This window comes from Chiloscyllium punctatum, chromosome 17 (assembly GCF_047496795.1).
Source record: "Chiloscyllium punctatum isolate Juve2018m chromosome 17, sChiPun1.3, whole genome shotgun sequence".
In the NCBI taxonomy this organism is placed as follows: Eukaryota; Metazoa; Chordata; class Chondrichthyes; order Orectolobiformes; family Hemiscylliidae; genus Chiloscyllium; species Chiloscyllium punctatum.
Window position 1 is genome coordinate 81513083 of NC_092755.1, and position 21557 is coordinate 81534639.

A 21557-nucleotide genomic window follows, 5' to 3' on the forward strand; every position below is an offset into this window, starting at 1 on the left:
AGAAACAGAGCTAACATTTTGAGTCCTTCTTCTGAACCCCCAGTAGTTTTACACATATCAGTAAAAACACCTTTCTTTCTTCTCAACTCCAATGTGTACAGACTGAACCTGTTCAACCTTTCTTTACAAGTTAAACCCCTAGTTCCAGCAATGAGTTAATTGAATCTTCTCTGAGTTTCTTCCCATATAGTTACATCCTTCCTGAAATACGGAGACCACACTGTACACAGTACTCCAACTGTGGTCTCACCAAGGTCCTGTACAGTAGCTAAAGAATAATTTCGACCTTCAACATTCCATTCCGTTTGTGGTAAACATCACAATCTACTTGACTTCTCAAGCAGTTACTGCGTCTGTATATTAACGTTCCTGATCCTGTGAAAATGTACCCTGTGTCTTCTACTATAAAGCTTAGGATCAAGATCAGAGTGGTGCTGGAAAAGCACAGCAGGTCAGGCAGCATCCGAGGAGCAGGAGAATCAATGTCTCAGGCGGGAGCCCTTCATCAGGATTCCTGATTCGGGCTCTTGCCTGAAACGTCGACTTTCCTGCTCCTCGGATGTTGCCTGACCTGCTGTGCTTTTCCAGCACTACTCTGATCTTGACTCTAATCTCCAGCATCTGCAGTCCTCACTTTCACCTATAAAGTTTAGGATACTGACCACCATCCCAATGCCCTTCAATGATTAAAACCAAAATATTGTGGATGCTAGAAACGTGAAACAAACACCGAGAACGCTGGAGAAACTCAGCAGGTCTGGCAACCTCTGTGGGGAGAGGGACAGAGTTAACATTTCAAGTTTGGTATGACTCCAGAACAGATCTTAATAGGAGCTATACTAGGCTCAAAATGTTCTCTCTGTTTCTCTCAACTGATGCTGTCAGACCCTATTGATATTAGTCTTCAATCATTTATGAACATGAACCTGCAGGTCTCCCTGATCCTGCACCTTCATTGGATAGACACATGGACAAAAATGGAATACTGTAGGTTGGATGGATTTCAGATTGGTTCCACGGGTTGGTGCAACATTAAGGGCCAAAGGGCCTGTACTGCGCTGTAATGTTCTGTGTGCCCTCTGTATAATCGTGCCCTTGAGCTTACAGCTCTTTTACAGTTATAGTTCTGTCTTATAGTCCCCGCAGTCTTTTATTAATTACTTCTTTTGTTATTGGTGCCTTCAGTTTACCCAGGCTAGTGCCAGAACGTTATATTTCTGATAAAGTCCAATGTATTAGGATGCCATTGAGGATGGAGAGGTCAGGGAGTGGTGATCTGTTATCGATTGTGTCGAGGTTGAATCTGCCCTGTTTGTTAGGTGGATATTTCAGTCACAAATACACCTGCTGATGTGGGGGCTCCCTTAGTTTTACCTGCAGCATCAGATATTAACGTTGATCCTGCATTTTGAACTTTGTTAAAGTTTTGCAGTTTGAGTGTAAATTAGCTCTTGTTTTCTATATTTCTCACTGTCATACAAAACATGTTTACTTTTTATTTCCAGGAAACAGCCACACCTGGATCACTGTAACCCTGGCCCTCTCCAGGTGATTCTCTCGGTGTTTCCAGAAGATTCTGTTTTGAGAGTGGGCTAACCAGTGTTCCATACCTTGTTTAGGGCTCGCTAAACCAATTGGACTGATGGAGGGACCTGGAGGTCTGGGCCAAGGAGGAGTCGCTGCCACAGTAAGAGACGACAGCCATGAGTTTGATGCTAAATATGAAGATTACGGCTACAATGCTCAGCTCAGCGACAGGATATCACTCGACAGGTCGATACCAGACTACAGACCACAAAAGTAATGAGCTCAATTAACTCTTTTGCATATTTTTGTGGGTGGGGGGGAAGGGGATATTCATTGAATGAGAAGCCTTTTGGGTGCAATGTAGACACTTGCAGCTTATTAGACAAGCACAGTCCTTCTGCAATCTTTGCCAGGTCCAGATTTCAATGAACCAGCTGGTAAAGGTGCTCACTGTACCTTCGGGGACATATTGGCAGAACCAGAATCCCAGTCAAATGATCAAGGGCAGCGCGGTGGCTCAGGGATTAGCACTCTGCCTCACAGTGCCAGGGAGCCGGGTTTGACTCCAGCCTCGGGCGACTGTGTGGAGTTTGCACATTCTCCCCGTGTCTGTGTGGGTTTCCTCCAGGTGCTCCGGTTTCCTCTCACAGTCCAAATGATATGCAGGCTTGGTGGATTGGCCATGGGCAATGCAGGGATAGGGTGCCGAGTCTGGGTGGGATGCTCTTCGGAGGGTTGCAGTGGACTCAATGGAATGGATTGCTTGCTTCCACACTGTAGGGAAACTATGATTCACTGGGGGATGTGGATTTGAATCTCATGGAGCAGCTACTGAAACTTGAATTCAAAGAATCCAAAAGGAAACGAATTCCGTGCCCGTAGTGGGATTTGCTTGTCAGTATTGAATTGTCTACACCGGTCTTTTTACTGGTGGTTATTTGTTTCAAAATAAAAGTCCTGGTGATTTTTGGTGGTAGGGAGGTTACACAGTTGTGTGAGAGATAGAATTGTATCTGAGGAGCAGGAGAATCGATGTTTTGGGTATAAGCCCTTCTGAAGGGCTCTTGCCTGAAACGTCGATTCTCCTGCTCCTTAGATGCTGCCTGACCTGCTGCGCTTTTCCAGCACAGCGCTCTCGACTGTGAGATAAAACTTACATGTAGAAAAAAAAGCTGGGTTGTGAGGGACCCTCTTGAGAGGCCAAGCTTAAAGTCCCACCTGCTCCAGATGGGTGTAATGACATCTCTTTGAACAGGTTGATTGAAAAAAAAAGTTAATTTTGAAAAAAGAAATTGTTTGACGCAGCTAACCTAATTGTAAAGCCAACATGTTCATTAATGTCCTTTAGAGAGAGAACTTAGCTGTCCTTAGCCAGACCTACAAATGGATCCCAGTTGATGTTGATCTGCCCCGAGCAGTTAGAAGTTGGCAAATAAACTCCTGCCCATCCTCTTCCCATCAAAGGCCCATGAATAACACTGGCTGCATCTTCCTGTCAAGCCACTCCCCTTTGATCAGAGTCGAGAGTGTGGTGCTGGAAAAGCACAGCGGCTCAGGCAGCATCTGAGGAGCAAGAGAATCAACATTTCAGGCATAATCCCTTCTTCAGGAATGAGGCCTCATGCCCAAAACGTCGACTCTCCTGCTTCTCAGATGCTGCCTGAGCTGCTGTGCTTTTCCAGCACCACACTCTCGACTCTGATCTCCAGCATCTGCAGTCCCCACTTCCTCCTGCCTTCACGGGTCAAAGTCCTGGAACAAGACACGCCTAGCAGATAGACTGCAGCAGTTCAAGGAGGCAGCTCCCCACCACCTTTTCAGGGGGCAACTAGGGACGGGCAATAACTGAAGCCCACATCCTACATGGGATCGTTGAGGCGCAAGTTGACTGTCATAGCACATCGAAGGTGTTTTGTTGGCTGCGTGTGCTTTTGGTTGAACCGAAGTGTACAGGAAACGTGGAGTGGACAAAGAGTGGACTGGAAAAAGAGCAGTAGGTCAAGCAGCATCAGAGGTGCAGGGCAGCTGATGTTTCAGGTTGGAAACTTTCATCAGGACTGGGGAAGGGGAAGGACGCTGAGAGAGGGGGTGGGGTTGAGGAAAGGTGGGTGGGACGGCGATAGGTGGATGCAGGTAGGAGGTGGTTGTGATTGGTCAGTGGGGAGGGTGGAGTGCATAGGTGGGACGGAAGATGGACAAGTAGGGTTAGGTCAAGGGGTCGGATGGAGAGGGAGCACTAGGCCTGGGATGAGGTGGTGGTGGGGGGTGGGGTAGGAGATTCGGAAGCTGGTGAATTCTGCATTGAGGCTGCTGTATGGTTGTAAGCTCCCGAAGTGGAGGAGGAGGCCCAGGATGTACATGTCGTCGGGGGAGTGCGAATGCGGGTTGGCTGCTGGGTCTTTGCAGAGTGAAAAGTGCAATTGTTTTACGAAGAGATTCTCCAGCTGACTTTGCTATCACTGTCAGCTTGACTGATGAGAGATTTATGGAGTAGCTTTGCACAGGAGACAGCCAAACCCACTGAATTCGCAGCAGACCTTTCTCAGCTGTCAGTCAGTACAAAACCTCAATTTCTTTTGTGTTGCTGAGAACAGGAGACTGCATCTGAGATGCTGTTTCCAATCTCTGTCAGGCCCTTACCCTATCAGTTCATGTTCACTGCCTTTCTACAATGCAACAACTCCACTCGATAATGCAGTGGCAGTTGTAGTTTGCGGAAGGGCTGGTTTACACCTATAATTTTTACATAATTTGACTCAAAAACCCCCAATGAAAATCACTAAATTCTGACTATGATCCCAAGGATTTTTTGTTCTGTTACTTTGAAATTTTTGTGTGTGATTGCAAGCAGCAAGAACAGAAGAAACATGAGCAGGAATGGGCCATTCGGCCCCTCGAGCCTGTTCCATCATTCGACAAGATCATGGCTGATCTGCCCCAGCTCTCAACTTCTCTTTGATATAAGCTCCTCATCGCCTTCAACTCCTCAATATTTCACAAATCTATCTCCTGCCTCCTTAAACACTTGCAGTGATCTCATCTCCTCAACCCTCTGGGGCAGAGAAATCCAGACACACACTGTCCTTTGAGAAAAGAAATTACTTCTCATCTCTGTTTTAAATGATTATTCCCTCATTCTGTAACTGTGACCCCTTCGTTTGAGAATCTCCTCCTAGTGGAAGCATCTTCTCAATATCTACCTCTGTCAAGCCTCCTTAAAATCCAAAATACTCCAATGAAAGTATCCCTCATTCTTCTAAGCCCTAACCCGTTTACTAGCACGAAACTCCTTAGCTGTTATTGATAAGTCAATCTCTTCATCCCAGGAATTAGCTGAACACCCTCTGATACCAATCTATCCTTTCTTAGATACAGGGACCCAAAGAGGACATAAGTGTGGTCACACCAACACCCTGTGCAGATGTAACATTTCTCAGCTTTTAAATTCCAAAACCTTCCTCCCTGCAACAAAGACATTTATATTATAATTTCCCAACCTTAGATTTGCAGCTAATTCATCTCTTTGGAAGTGTATCACTGTTAGGGATGTAGCAGCAATGCACACATAGGGAGATCGCACATTTCTATGTGGGAATGTGGAAACAGACACATATTCCCCTCCATGCCGCTGTCAGCCTTCCACAGGGACCGTTCCCTCTGGGACACACTGGTCCGCTCCTCCTTCACATGCAACCCCCCCCACCCCCCACAGTCCCACGGCACCTTCCCCTGCAACCACAGAGGGTGTAACTCCTCCCTCCTCACTATCCAGGGCCCCAGACACATTTTCCAGATGAAGCAATGACTTACCTGCACTTTACTCAATCCAATCGCCTCCATCAGAAACAGAAGTAGCTGGAAAAACTCAGCAGGTCGGGGCAGCATCTGTGGAGAGAGAAACGGAGTTAACCTTTCAGGTCCGGTTACCCTTCCTCAGAATGGTCGGTCTGTTCTCAGGGCTCTGAGGAAGGGTCACCGGACCCAAAATGTTAACTCTGATTTCTCTGCACAGATGCTGGCAGACCTGCTGAGTTTTTCCAGTAATTTCTGTTTTTGTTCCTGATATACAGCATCCACAGTTCTTTCAGTTTTTAACTAGTCGACTGTATTCACCGCTCACGATATAGTTTCCTCTACACTGGGGAGACCAAGTGCAGACTGGGTGACCACTTTGGCGATCACTTGTACTCTGCCCGCAAAAAGACCCTGAGCTTCCAGTTGCCTGCCACTTTATGCCCGAAACGTCGATTCACCTGCTCCTTGGATGCTGCCTGACCTGCTGCGCTTTTCCAGCAACACATTTTTCAGCTCTGATCTCCAGCAACTTCAGTCCTCACTTTCTCCTGCCACTTTAACACCCCACTGTGTTCCCTGGCCAACATCTCTGTCTCGGGCCTGCTGCAGTGTTCCAGCGAAGCTCAGTGCTAACTGGAAGAACAGGACCTCATTTTCCACTTGGGGACCGTGCAGCTTCGAGGAATCAACATCAAATTCAATAACTTTAGGGCCTGACCACCTTCTCTCACGTTCTTACCCCAACTCCCACATACCAGCTGTTGTCAGCGCATACGTTGCAACCACACACAACCCATTGTCAGTCAGTAATGGTCCCCATTAACAGCTATTCATTCTCCCAGACTGACACTATCATTTGCATGTTTTGCACTTCTTATGTACTTTATGCCACCCTTTGTGTGATTGTGTAGTCTGTGCTGTCCATGTAGCCCCTTGGTCCTGGAGGAATGCTAGGTAAAAACAATGGCAGCAGATGCTGGAAACCAGATTCTGGATTAGTGGTGCTGGATGAGCACAGCAGTTCAGGCAGCATCCGAGGAGCAGCAAAATCGATGTTTCGGGCAAAAGCCTATCAGTTGTATATGGTAGAAATGACAAATAAAAGTTCCTCTACTCTACTCCTTTGTCTGCCTGGCTGGTTTTCTCTTTGTCTGGGTTCATTCCCAGCCGTTGGAGAAAGTGAGGACTGCAGATGCTGGAGATCAGAGCTGAAAATGTGTTGCTGGAAAAGCGCAGCAGGTCAGGCAGCATCCAAGGAGCAGGAGAATCGACGTTTCGGGCATCAGCCTGAAGAAGGGCTGATGCCCGAAACGTCGAACTTCATTCCCACCCGTTGTTCATCACCCCCCCTCCCAATTCAGCATTTATACCATTGTCAACCTAGCTCCAGTCAATTCGGAAGAAGGGTCGCTGGACCTGAAGTGTTAACTCTGATTTCTCTCCACGATGCTGCCAGACCTGCCCAGTGTTTTCCAGCAGTTTCTGATTTCCAGCGTCTCCCAGTCCTTTGGCTTTCTTTGTTTGCTATGTTGCCTGACAACAGTATCCTGTGACAGGAACTCCAGTTTGGCTGTCCACACAGTCACCTCCTGAGATGGCAAGTGGGGGTTAAAATTGACTATTTCAGCCTAAATGTGTTGTCGTAATGGACATGGTTCAGAAAATGTTCTGTTAGCAACAGCGTGACATCAAAAGTCCTCCTTTAGGTCTGTAGATAATATCAGACTTTTGCTAAGACTTAATGATTTCATTCATTTGATTCACAATGGATATAATGGCTCATTGAAGGCATCGCCTAGTCAATTTAGACACAGAATAGGAAAATCTGAAAGTGGTATGTCTGTCAGCCACACCATGGATTTGTTTTTATTCAGCACAAAACTGGAGATTTCTAATGAAGAAAGCACAGTATAATTAGGCTGGCAATATGAATAACGTTTCTGAGGGAACCCATGCAGTACTGTGCCTACTGCAATTTGTCTGGCTGGATTCATGATGGAGTCTTGTTACTGCATGGCAATAAATTGAGTGCCCAACTCAGTGAGAGAGGACAGCCAGAAAGTTAATGCTTCTTTTATTCATTCACAGGACTTGGGTACAGCATCTGTTACCCAGACCTAATTACCCCTTGAGGGGGTGGTGGAGAACATGTTGAACTGCTGTACTCTTATGGGGTACAGGGACACCCACAGTGCTATCAGGGAAAAAGGTTCCAGGACGTTGACCCTGTGGCACTGAAGGAACCATTAGTAAGTTTCCAAGTCAGGATGGTTAATGGCTTAATGCGCAGTTCCCATGTTTCTGCTGCCCTTGCCCTTCTAGATGGTAGAGGTCAGGGTTTGGAAGGTGCTGTCTAAAATGTGTCAGAAAAGCTATCAGGAAGGAAGAGCCATGACCAACTGGGCTAACACCAAGCACAGTCTCATCCTCATCTTTCTCTCCCCTTGTCTCTTGCTACTTTCACTTTTAACAAGATTAGTTCTTGACCTTTTCCATCCTTTCCTCTGTAAAGGTTGGCACTTTTCTTTCATGTCGAACCAGCCCAGGACTGTCAGCACATTAGTCACGTGCGGTGCATTCCAAATCCAGGAGGGAGACTGAGTGTTTTTTCTGATTAACCAATAATTAAAAGGACAAAGGGTATTCTTGGGTCATGACCTCTGGAGTCAGAATCTTGTGTGTGGACTGTAACCATTTTGTGCATTATCTTGGAACACCGGGGCGGTCTCAGACTCTTGGACGGATGGTGTATGGGATGGGGAGAGGGAGGAACGTTAGGTTGACACTTACCAAACCTCCAGTGTTGGCCTGCCATCCTTGGCATTTTTAGGATATTCCCCAGGAGAGAGCAGTGATCCAGGAGGAAAATCGCTAGGGGGGAGGCACTTTTAAAACAAAAATTCCTGTGCTCACTTCAGTTCATTGGTTCAGAAGGTGACCAGTGAAGTTGGGGAAAGATATTCAATCGTCCAATCAGCCAAGAACGGATCTGTCAAAGTCTTGCCCTTTCAGGAAGCAAACCGCGCTCTCCTGGGGAGTATTCTACAAACCTGATGGGTGATCATTGATGAGGACTGTGGATGTTTCCAGGACTCAACGGTCTAAGTTGTAGGGAGAGGTTGGACAAACTAGGACTTTTCTTTAGAGTGTTGGAGACTGAGGGGGGACCTTAATGAGGTGTATAAGATCATAAGAGGCATGGATAGGGAGAATGCAGTCAGTGCTTTTCCCAGGATTGGGGAATCACGGACTAGAACATAGAACATAGAACAGTACAGCACAGAACAGGCCCTTCAGCCCACGATGTTGTGCCGACCATTGATCCTCAGGTAAGGTAAACCTAATGTACGAACCCTCAAATTTCTGTGACCATATGCATGTCCAGCAGTCTCTTAAATATCCCCAATGACCTCGCTTCCACAACTGCTGCTGGCGACACATTCCATGCTCTCACAATTCTCTGCGTAAAGAATCCACCTTTGACATCCCCTCTATACTTTCCTCCAATCAACTTAAAACTATGACCCCTCGTGTTAACAATTTCTGCCATGGGAAAAAGTCTGTGGCTATCAACTCTATCTATGCCTCTCATTATCTTGTCCACCTCAATTAGGTCCCTTCTCTTCCTTCTTTTTTCCAATGAAAAAAGTCCAAGCTCAGTCAACCTCTCTTCGTAAGATAAGCCCTCCAGTCCAGGCAGCATCCTGGTAAACCTCCTCTGAGCCCTCTCCAAAGCATCCACATCTTTCCTATAATAGGGTGACCAGAACTGGGCACAGTATTCCAAGTGCGGTCTAACCAAAGTTTTATAGAGCTGCAACAAGATCTCATGGCTCTTCAACTCAATCCCCCTGTTAATGAAAGCCAAAACACCATATGCTTTCTTAACAACCCTGTTCACTTGGGTGGCAATTTTAAGGGATCTATGTACCTGCACACCAAGATCTCTCTGTTCCTCCACACTGCCAAGAATCCTGTCTTTAATCCTGTACTCAACTTTCAAGTTCGACCTTCCAAAATGCATCACTTCACATTTATCCAGGTTGAACTCCATCTGCCACCTCTCAGCCCATCTCTGCATCCTGTCAATGTCCCGCTGCTGCCTACAACAGCCCTCTATACTGTCAATGACACCTCCAACCTTTGTGTTGTCTGCAAACTTGCTAACCCATCCTTCAATCCCCTCATCCAAGTCATTAATAAAAATTACAAAGAGTAGAGGCCCAAGAACAGAGCCCTGTGGAACACCACTCACCACTGACCTCCAGGCAGAATATTTTCCTTGCACTACCACTCGCTGTCTTCTGTTGACCAGCCAATTCTGTCAGCTGAATTCAGACAGCTGAATTTCCCTGTATCCCATTCCTCCTGACCTTCGGAACGAGCCTACCATGGGGAACCTTATCAAATGCCTTACTGAAGTCCATATACACAACATCCACCGCTTAGCCTCATCAACTTGTCTAGTAACATCCTCAAAGAACTCAATAAGATTTGTGAGGCATGACCTGCCCCCCACAAAGCCGTGCTGACTTCGTTTAATCAAGCCATGCCCTTCCAGATGGTCATAAATCCTATCCCTCAGAATCCTTTCTAACAACTTGCAGACGACAGACATGAGACTGACTGGTCTGTAATTGCCAGGGATTTCCCTATTTCCTTTCTTGAAGAGGGCATCAGTTTCAGGTTAGAGGGGCAAGAATAAAACAGAGCCTGAGGGGCAACATTTCCTATACAAGAGGGTAGTACGTATATGGAATGAACTGCAAGTAGAAGTGGTTGAGTCGGGTACAATAACAACATTTAAAAGGCATTTGGACAAATCCATGGATAGGAAGGGTTTAGAAGGATTTGGGCCAAGTGCAGGAAAATGGGGTTAGCATGGATGGATATTTTGGTCGGCATGGACCAGTTTGGGTCAAAGGGCCTTTCTCTGTGCTGCAGGACTCTTACGTGTAGGTGGACATAGGTGGTGATAGTACAAACCTGGCAGGAATACCCCAAATTGGAGGGCATTGGGAGGGGGTGGTGAATACTGGAGGCAATGGTTGGCTTCAGGTTGGGTCTGTGAATAGATGTTTAGTGGGTTAGGGAGATGTCCTTAAACTGTTATCGCTCCACAGTTCTGCTGAGGTATTGTTGGCTGATCATGAACAGCCATATGGCAAATCGTCAGGACAGATGGAGCCAAGAATAATGAAACCGTCTCTAATTGCACAGCAAACAGCCAACAAAATAAATCTGAGAATTCACAGTACTGTACAGGGAGGCTGCTCAGAACTGATGGAAACAGTTCAGGTGCCAGTTCTGGTACCAATTAAATTAAAAATCAGCAGGAAAAGAAGTGGGTAAGAGTGGGTGAGTGGCAGAGATCTGGGGAAGCCAAGATGCTTCAGTCAATTGCCTTCTGGCAGAGTGCATTTCTCTAGTACCTTCTCGGTCATCCCAGCACTCTACTGTCAGTGAATCACATTTGATGTGGAGATGCTATTACAATATGGGAAAATACAGCACCCAGTCTGTGAGCAGCAAGTTCTGTCAAGGGGCAGTCGGATAGGGAATAAATGTTCAGCTTTCTCTGATAGTGGTTGTATGGCATGGTGGCTCAATGGTTAACACTGTTGCCTCACAGTGCCAGGGATCTGCATTGGCCATACATATGGATAATAATGGAACAGTGTAGGTTAGATGGGCATCAGATTCATTTTGCAGGTCGGCGCAACATCAAGGGCCAAAGGGCTGGTACTGCGCTGTAACGTTCTATGTTCTATCTGGGTTCGATTCCACACTTGGGTGACTGTCTATGCAATCTCCACACATTCTCCCCGCGTCTGCATGGGTTTCCTCTGGGCCCTCGGGTTTTTTTCCCCCACAGCCTGAAGATGTGCAGGTTAGGTGGATTGGCTGTGCTAAATTGCTCATAATGTCCAGCAATGTGTAAACTGGGTGGATTAGCCATGGGAAATGCTGGGTTATAGGGATGGAGTGGATTCGGGAGGGATGCTCTTCAGAGGGTTGGTGTGGACTTGATGGGCTGAATGTCTAGCTTCCACATTGTAGGAATTCTGTGACTCTCCATTGGCTCATGCAGTGGGGAGAACTGCCACATGTAACTGTGAAATAAAATACCACAGAACCCCTTCCATTCACCAGACAAGACTGAGCTATTTTAACATGCCATCTGAGAATTGGCACCTCTGACAGTGCAGCACACCCTCAGTCCTGCACCTTTTGTCTCTCTCCTCAGACAAACTTTGAGCTCAGAGGTAAAAGTGCGATTGATTGAGTGAGGTCTGAAAGTGATCTAACTAATCTCGATGAAGAGAACATGCATGTGACCCTGGGAGTTTGAAATTAGGTTGGTCAATGCACCTGGGCACTACCTTGGAAAAGTATTTCCTTGCCCCCAGTAATTTATTGTTTTAATTTATCGTACAAACCGAGTTCATTTCAAAGATTAGAAATGAATGAAATGAACTGTAAGGGTTTCTAGTTCAACACAGCAATTGTGAGGGCTCAAAGGAATTAAAACCAACCTTATATAGCAAGGGCTGCAAATGAGAGTCCATGCAATAAATAGTTAAAAGCTGGTTTCATTGCACCACAGTTTCTTTATCAGTTAAGGGAATACCCCCCCCCGGTCCTGAGTATTGCTTGCAAAATGATAACTGATGTGGGGCCACATTTTCACCAGGGTTCTGAGACAGCAGTCTCCCGACGCTACATGCTCAGTGATGGCAATGGCTGTGCAATGTAGAGGCGGCTCAGGTTGGAGGGAGTGAATTCACCCAGTCGAGCGAATGGGAAAGAGACGGGGAACAGAAGCCTGAGGCCCAGAGCTCGCTCTCAACAAATGGTCCCCTGAAAGTTTCAGGCCTCAGTCTCCCATTTGGCAGAGCCCAGTGCCTTTAGGCCAATGGCAGGTATTAAGAACATTGTGGAGTTTTGAAAAGAACATCTTGAATATTTTCCTGGTGCAAATTGCTTAATCCATTTCAACCTATTTAGCAAAGTGTGGAGGGAGGTGTCTGAACAGAAGCACAGGCCATTCAGTCCAAATTGCTCATACTAGTAAACCCCGTGCTCCATGTGAGCCACCTCCTTCTTCCATCTCACCCTACTGGCATAGCAACGAGGTATATTTGTATAGTGCCTTTAATGAAATACATCCCAACAAGCACTGTAACATCAGACACTGAGCCCCATAAGACAATACAGTCAGTTCTTCGATAACGTGATGGTTGCATTCTTGTGTAACCCCGTGTTATAGAAAGATCGTGCTTTAGAAACAGCGATTAAAGTGTTGGTGATGTAATCACATTACAGCCAACACATGTTTTTAAAGTTCACGCTGTAGAAACAGTGTCCCCAATTCAACAATTGCATTACAGCAAATTCACATTGACGTAACGTGCTCTATAGCAGAATGACTTGTACTAGGGCAGGGGGTAAAAGCTTCACTTTAAGGAGTGTCTTAAAGATGGAAAGAGGTAATTAGGGCCAGAGTGTGAAAGGGAATTTCAAGCTCAGGGTCTGAGTGACTGAGTGTAGGGCCACAGCTGGTGGAGGGGTTAAAATCAGGGATACTCAGCTGCAACAGGGTCATGGAAAGTGTGGAAACAAAGATGAGAATGTGTTGGATAAGGCCAAAGACATGGAAATTAATATCAGATTTTACAGTGGACTAAAACAGGTTAGCCACAAGCCTGACAGAAGACATTGCAGAAAACGGTTCGCTCAGGTAAATAGTCTACCACATCCAAATTCCAGCTGCATAGAATTCCTACAGTGTAGACATAGGCTATTCAGCCCATTGAGCCCATAGCATCCCATCCAGACACACCCTCTCCCTATAACTCTGCATTTCCCAAGGCTAACCCACCTAACCTGCACATCCCTGGATATTATAGGCAATTTCCCATGGCCAATCCACCCTAACCTGCACATCTTTGGAATGTGGGAGGAAACCGGAGCACCCGGAGGTAACCCATGCAGACAAGGGGCGGTGGTGGGGGGGAAGGGGACTATACAAATCTGCAGTTAGGAAGAATGAGCAGACTGACATTCCAGCTGCCGGGAAAACCAATCGGGGGGCTGGGTTACGATTGAGACCGTAGAAGGCAGAAGGATTTGGAGAAACGAAAGGAATTTGACAATTGCGAGCTACATGTGGTAAAACCATTTGGAACTGCAAAAGTTTCACAAGTAATTCCAAACAAGGAAATTGGAATGTCAACATAGCAAGTCTGAACAAATTTGAATTCTAAATCTGAACTGTATAAAAGGCAGGGTGAAAGTAATTAATACAGATGCTGGAGATTAGAGCCAAGAGTGTGGTGCTGGAAAAGCACAGCAGGTCAGGCAGCATCCGAGGAGCAGGAGAATAGACATTTCAGGCAAAAGCCCTTCACCAGGAATCCTGATGCTGCCTGACCTGCAGTGCTTTTCCAGCACCACACTCTTGGCTGTATAAAAGGCAGCCTGGGAATCCCTTGATTTTAGCAGTAACTCCAAGATGAGCAACTGTGAAGAAATCCCCTCCATCAGGAGGCGTGGGGAAGATACTGAGGAGAGCTCTAATCTGGCCAGCTGCCAACTCTCCCAGATAGTAATGTTTGGGGTTAATCACAGAACCCAGCACAGGAAAGGACAGTGGTTGAGTTATCGCTAGTAATTAAAAGCATGTATTATTTACTTAAGTACTTAATAAATGAATGGAGTTTTATACATCTAAATATCTCCACTGTATCTTTGTCTATGTACAAACTGTTGTCTTACAAACACAGGCAACATGTGTGAAAATGGAGTTGTTGTGTAGATTAGCTCATGGTTGGGAGATAGTTGGGGACGGTAGGGGGAGGGGAGTGAACGGGGTTTGGTGGTTGAATGTTTATGACGGGCTAAATGTGACACTACAATTGTGAACAATCCAGTTGGTTGCCTTCACCATCACCTTTCAAACCTGTCACCAGGAAGGACAGGGGCAGCAGATACACAGGAACACCACCCCCTGCAAGTTCCCCTCCGAGCCCCTCACCATCCTGACTTAGAAATGTATCACTGTTCCTTCACTGTCACTGGGTCAAAATCCTGGAATTCCCTCCCTAAGGACATTGTGGGTCTACCTACAGCACATGGACTGCAGCGGTTCAAGAAGGCAGCTCACCCCCACCTTCTCAAGGGGCAACTAGGGACAGGGGTAATAAATACTGGGCTTAGCCAGTGATGCTCACAAACTTTGACAGAGTGGTGCAAAAGATAGTTTCTCAGGAGAGGTATGGAATTGGTAGCAAGGGAACTGACTTTGGAGTTCAAACATCACAATATTTGATCATCACCTCTTCCTTTCTCTCCCATTGAGCATCCCCAGCAGTTATTTTATTCACACCCACCACCCTATGTGGTCACAAGTTTCACATTCTGGGCAAAGCGTTTTTTTCTCAATTTGCATTGGATTCTCTCACAAGAGCCCTTAACATTTTTTTTACAAATGTGCAGAAAGATGAGGAGCTGGACAAAGTACTGCGTATATTACCTGTATTAGAGATATTCTGACACACCTTGGAAGCAGGTGGCACGGTGGCTCAGTGGTTAGCACTGCTGCCTCACAGCGCCAGGGACCCAGGTTCAATTCCTGCCTTGGGTGACTATCCATGTGCACTTTCTCTCTGTGTGTCTGTGTGGGTCTCCTGTGGGTGCTCCGGTTTCCTCCCACAATCCATACATGTGCATGTTAGGTGAATTGACCATGCTATATTGCCCATAGGTGCATTAGTCAGGGGTAGGTATAGAGTAGGGGAATGGGTCTGGGTGGGTTACTCTTTGGAGGTGTGGACTTGTTGGGCCGAAGGGCCTGTTTCCATACTGTAGGGGATCTAATCTAAAGGTGGGACATGAACCCAGACACTGTGCCTGTTCTTGCTGACCTAAATGGAAACAGCTGCCCTGACAATTTGTGCACTCAAACAATATAATAATTAATGTGAAAGCATGGTTTGAAAACATTTCACAAACAGGCTGTGGGGTGGGGGTGTGGAAAGACTGATCACAGCTCCATAGATTGTGCTACTGATTGGTTGGGTTTTAATATTGACTTCATTGAGGGACTAATTAGACCTGAGCTCTAATACACTTGAAGCAATAGTACAGTGAGCAGCTGCCCAGTTATTGTGTGAAAAGTCCCCAGAAGAGAATGAACGTGGCAAAACAGATGCTGCAACACTAGTTCTGTACAAGCCAATTTGTTACTTCAAATATTCAGCATGTTTTGTTTTTATTGGAAGGAGCAGGTAGTTTCCTTTGGAGAACATTGAGTGTACATGAAGGGCTTTGTTAGAGTAAATGAGGGGAGACCGTTCCCAGTAGCAGAAGGGGCACAGATTGAAGGTCATTGCAAAAGCCACAATGGGACCAAACGGGACACGGGGATGAGTGAAGATTGATCAGGATGGGTCAGTAAGAACCTAATCAAAGAGGTGAGTTTTGGGGAGCAGCATGAAGAGGGGATTGGGAGGCGGAAGTTTAGAAAGGGAATTCCAGGATTTGGGGATTCGACTGCAGAAGACACCAACGGATATCAGAGATGTGTGGGAGACCAGAACTGGAGGAGCGCAGACAACTTGGAAAAGTCCGAGGTTACGGATATAGGGATGAACTAAGGCTGCAGCAGATTTAAAATACGAAGATAAGAATTTTAAAATTCCATGACATGCATGCTCTGGCAACATTAGATGGTTATCTCAAATTTTAAAGCTGCTAACTGGAATGGAAAATCACTATGACATTAAAAGGTTTGAAACAAATCAGACAGCTTGCTCATTCTTGTTATGTGACAGTGAAGTTAGACTTGGGCAGGGAGCAGAGGGGAAACATTATAGTCAAATCCACATTTTCTTTAACTGAAGCCTATTTCTCTCAGTGGAGTGCTTTTCCTCCTCCTGTTTTAAAGGAATCTGCCAACTTTTTTCTGAGCTTTCACACACCACAAGAGTGTAATGTCACTTCCAACTGCTGTTGTGTGTTTAAGACAGATAGGTTTGGAATCTGTCAGCACAGCTCCCTGTACCTGCCTGGATAACAGAAATTGATCTTTACATAGTTCAAAGGCAATGAAAGACAAAAGGGGGGGCTGGGTTTTGCAGGGTTGAGGTTTTTGATCTCTGCTCATTGCTCGGAACTGCAGAATGATTGAGTAAACTTGCATTTGTGTAGTGCCTTTCATGACTCAGTGAATGATGGGATATGGCTTAGAATAAGACATCACTGCTGCCCTGGTCTTTCTAGAGATGGTAGAGGCTTGAACTGTTGCTACAATGCAAGTTATAGAGAGACTTCTAATTTATATAGGTTTTCCCAAAAGAAAGTGAATGATAATCACCAATGTTCCATATTTGCGAGGTTTTGCTGCATTTCTGTGTTTTTACACTTTGCTGATTATGACAGTTATCTGGCTAACCCCCTCCCCCCTCCACCGAATGTAATGTTGTATGTGTTGCTCCATATTTGTGTGTGTAATAAAGCACAGTTACCATTGAAATCAGAGAGCAGACTTACTGACCAAACCCCTTGGGTTCTGTTTTTTTTTGTTGGGTTATAAGGTGCAAGCAGATGACATACCAGAGCAACCTCCCTCAGATCGCTGTGGTCTTCATCTTTGTGAATGAGGCTTTGTCGGTTATCCTGCGGTCAGTGCACAGTGTCGTCAATCACACGCCTCCACATCTCCTCAAAGAGGTCATCTTGGTCGATGACAACAGTGACAGCGGTAAGGACAGAATCTGAGGTACACCCAGCTCCTCCCAACCAATGAGACCCATCCATTGCCGTTATACGCGGTTCTGCTCTCTTCTAGACCCCACCCTGTTTCCTGGCCAACGTCTCTGTCTCAGGCTTGTTGCAGTGAAGCTCAACACAAGTTGGAAGAACAGCACCTCATTTTCCACACGGGAGCCTTCAGTACCGGTGTTCAATAATTTCAGGACCTGAACAGCTTCCCTAACACTGTTTTCCAAGTCCCCACACCATGACCCTGTCAGGCCATGGGCTGTTTGCACGTTAGCCAACACATTTTCATCTACTCATTGCCCCCATTATCACTGGGCTTTCTTCTGCTGTGACTTGCTATCAACAATCCCTTTGCCTACCTTCCCCCCAACCCCGGCCTCTATCTCCACCTGTCCACCCGCTCACTCCTTTTCCCCACAACCCCTGTCATCAGCAAAAATACCATACTTTCCCAGTTACTATCAAAAAGATCACTGCAATTGAAATGTTAACTTTCTCCCTCTCCACAGATTCTGCCAGACCTGCTGAGTTTCTCCAGCACTTTGTGTTGATTTCCAGCATCCATAGTTCTTTGCTTTATTATATATGACCATTAATTCAGACCCTAAGCCATCAGCTAAGGACTAGGGAAGGACTTTAGCTAGTCACCAATCTGCCCAGCTGGGTTACCGTGGTGATCTACCTGCCAAGTATGGGGGTTGGTCCTGGGGACAATTGGAGCCCAAGGGTGGCAGACACTAGCATTGGCCTCTGAGAGCCCAACCCCTACCCCAGACTCTCCTGAAGCCCTTTTACCGATGGCTCCCACCTCACAACAGGAAGCTGAAGAACACTCCCCTTCTCGCTGCTAGATCTCCTGTGAAGTAGGGTTGACTGGTGGCCCTTAGGACTCAGTGGCTGCCAGTTTCTATGAGTCGCGGGTTTCTCAGTCTATGTGCTGCCTTGGTGTCAGCTCTTACTTTGATCTGTCATGCACCAATCAAATCATCTCGGCAGTTAATTGCCAGCTAACACTATTGTCCTTGTAATTTGATTGGAAATGGGAAAAATAACCCACTTGGTTTGACAAGCAAGTCAAATGTCAGTTCCATCTTGTAGATATCTGATTATAGATTTAAAATGTACACACAGATATGTGCACACCTCCCCCCACCCCCCACCCCCATTGATGTATTTTCCACGGAGAGATATCAGAGTTAGCATTTTTGATAAAGTGACCCTTGTTCAGAACTGAGGAAGAGTCACTGGACCTGAAATGTTAACTCTTATTTCTCTCTACACATGCTGCCAGACTTGCTGAGCTTTTCCAGCAACTTCTGATGTGGTTTTTTGATTTACAGCATCCACAGGACTTTTGGAATTTATTTCCCTTTTGTTTTGAAGTCCTCCTGCTGCACAAATCTCTCCCACTGAGGTCATCTCTGGGCCTGTCCCTGATCTTCAGCAGTCCTCATTAAGTCAGAAACAAAGAGGTGGGCACAAACTTTCTCTCCCGAAAACCAGTCTACTTCACGCCTCCTCTTGGGGCTGTGGGGGGACTGGAGACTTTGTTAGTGATTACATAGAACATGGAACATAGAACTTAGAACAGTACAGCACAGTACAGGCCCTTCGGCCCTTGATATTGTGCCAACCTTTTATCCTACTAAGATCAGACAAACCTACATCCATATTCCTATCCAAGAGTACGTAAATCTCCCTAGTGTATCTGACTCTACTACCACCGCTGGCAGTGCATTCTACACACCCATCACTCTCTGTGTAAAGAACCTACCTCTGACATTTCCCCTAAACCTTCCTCCAATCATTTTAAAATGATTGTGATAGCCACAGTCCTGGCTACAAGTTGTGAGGGCAGCACCAATGCACTCAGGTCTGGGTGAAGATATCTCCTAAGGTTTCAGTGCATTCTCACTATCCTGTGCCACCTTCCTCAGATCCCACCTTCACACTGTAACGTGAGAAGCACTCAGCCTCTACGTTATCCAAAAATTATCTTCATTTTCTTCACTTTGCCGCTTTCTGGCAGGTATTGAGCCATCCGTTTAGCAGATGATTCTCACTTTCAGTCTAACCTTCTCAAATGTTTCCTCACAGTTATAGGAACAGCGCTGAGAGAAAATCTTAGAAATCACACAGTCTGATTTGTTGATTTTTCTCCTTTGCTTGCAGCTGTGCTGTGGAATTCATTCTTTAAATTCTTGGAGACTGCAGTGCGATCTTGGAGGGACTGGCAAATCAGAGTCAGGGTGGGGACAGGGAATGTGCACCAGTGCCTTGTGCCATCTTATGCACCCAGTAGCAGTGGCATCATCTCAGTGAATGTTACCATGGTGGCAGAAACAATTTAGTCATTGCACTGATCCAATGGGATAGGCTAATACCGTTCTGTTGCCAGTTGAGGAATAAAAGTGTAATCAGAGCTTGTTCAGTGTAAGATGAATGAGGTGGAATAGTTCCCAGTGAGCAGAGTCTCATGCACTCCACTTCATCACAGACTATCATGTTAGAGCACAGGCTGCTCTGCCTGTTCAAATGCTGTTAGGATTCTTCGCAGAACGCCGCTCGTGCTCTCCGCTATTGCTCAGTTGATAGCAGCATTCTTTGACCTTATGACAGAGGAGCAAAAGGAGGTCATTCAGCCCATCAAATCTGCTCGGCCATTCAATGAAATCATGACTGATCTGATAATCCTTGGCTTCACGTTCCTGTCTTTCCTCCATAACTTTGATTCCTTACAGATTAAGAATCTGTCTGTCTCAGCCTTGAATTCACTTCATGACCCAGCGCCTGCAGGCCTCTGTGGGAAAGAATTCCATAGATTTACTCCCCTGTGTGAAAAGTTCCGAATCAAATCTGTCCTAAATATGGGACTCCTTACCCTGAGCTGCTGCCATCCAGTCCCCGACTCTCTGCAGTTCCCCTGTCAAGCCCCCGAAGAGATTTATATGTTTCAATAAGGTCCCCTTCAGTTCAAGCTCCATTGATTACAACCCAAACTACTTCATGCTCCTCAGAAGAAAGCTTCCTCCAAGCCCAGAATCACTGTAGTGAACCTTTTCTGTACGATCCCCAATGTCAGTCTATCTTTCCTTAGGTAAGGGGATCAAAATTGTTCACAGTATTCCAGCTATGATCTAATTATGCCTTGCATAACTTTAGCAAGAACTTCCAGTTTTGTCCTCCATGCCCTTAGACGTAAAGGCAAACATTCCATTTGCCTTCCTTATTACCCGCTGAACTTGAATATTAGCATTTTATAAACGATGACTCCAAATCCTTTTGTGCTGTTGCTTTCTGCAGTCTTTCTCCATTCATATAATATTCAGCTCTTCTGTTCTTCCTGCCAAAGGGCATAAACTCACCCTTTCCCACTTAGCACTCAGTTATAGAGTTATAGGTTCAAGTACCTCTCTCAACCACGATTCAAGGCTGACCCTCCCAGTGCAGGACTGAGTGAGTGCTGCACTGTTGAAGGTCCTTGTATCATTTTTCAAGCGAGATGTCAAACCAAGTTGGATGTAAATGATCAGTTAACATTTTTCCAATGAAAAACACAGGAGTTCTCTCTGGTGCCCTGGATCTCTCAATCAACATTACAGTCAAAATAGAAAATAGGAACAGGAGTAGGCCATTCGGCCCTTTGAGCCTGCTCTGTCATTTAATATGTTCCTGGAAGATCATCCAACTCCCTCCCCTGTTCCCATTTCCCCCCCAATACCCTTTGATCCCTAAGAATGATATCCAACTACTTTGTAAAAACAGTCAATGTTTTGACCTCAACCGCTTTCTGTAGCGAAAATCCACAGGTATGAAACAGATGACCCGCTCATTGGGAGATCATGGTCTGTGGGAGCTTGCTGTGTGGAAATTGGCTGCCATGTTTCTGACATTACAGCAATGAACTCTTCAATAATTATTTCATTGGCTGTAAAGCATTTTCAAATGATACAAAGAATTGTGGATGCTGGCAATCTGAAACCAAATCAGAAATTGCTGGAGAAACTCAGTAGGTCTGGTAGCATCTGTGGGGAAAAAGCAGAGTGAACCTTTCAGACCCTTCTTCAGAGCTCAGTTCTTTGTGGTCACTGGACCCGAAACATTAACTCTGCTTTCTCTCTATGGATGTTGCCAGAGCTGCAGAGTTTTTCCAGCAATTTCAGATGTTTAAAGAAACATAATTCCTCTTCCTGAAGCAGTCATTAACTTTCTGCCATGGCCACAGAAATCCCATTGGCTTGACCATTGACCTTGACTCCTAGTTCTGAACATGGGAACACTTCCTATTCTCTTCCGAATCTTCTGTTCAGCTTATGAAGTCATAGAGTCATAGAGTCAGAGAGATGTACAGTACGGAAACAGACCTTTCGGTCCAACCCGTCAATGCCGACCAGATATCCCAACCCAATTTGGTCCCACCTGCCAGCACCCTGCCCATATCCCTCCAAACC

General features: G+C 45.9%; 1 protein-coding gene across 2 annotated transcripts in view; it reads left to right on the forward strand.

The window, feature by feature from the left end:
• The window catches only part of galnt9 (polypeptide N-acetylgalactosaminyltransferase 9), a 373573-nt gene that overhangs the window by 50777 nt on the left and 301239 nt on the right, over positions 1–21557 (forward strand). For both annotated transcript variants that reach the window (XM_072587704.1, XM_072587703.1), the window contains exons 2-3: positions 1620–1800; positions 16920–17086. In XM_072587704.1, coding sequence (XP_072443805.1) covers positions 1620–1800; positions 16920–17086 — 348 coding nt within the window. The remainder of the gene's footprint in view (positions 1–1619; positions 1801–16919; positions 17087–21557) is intronic.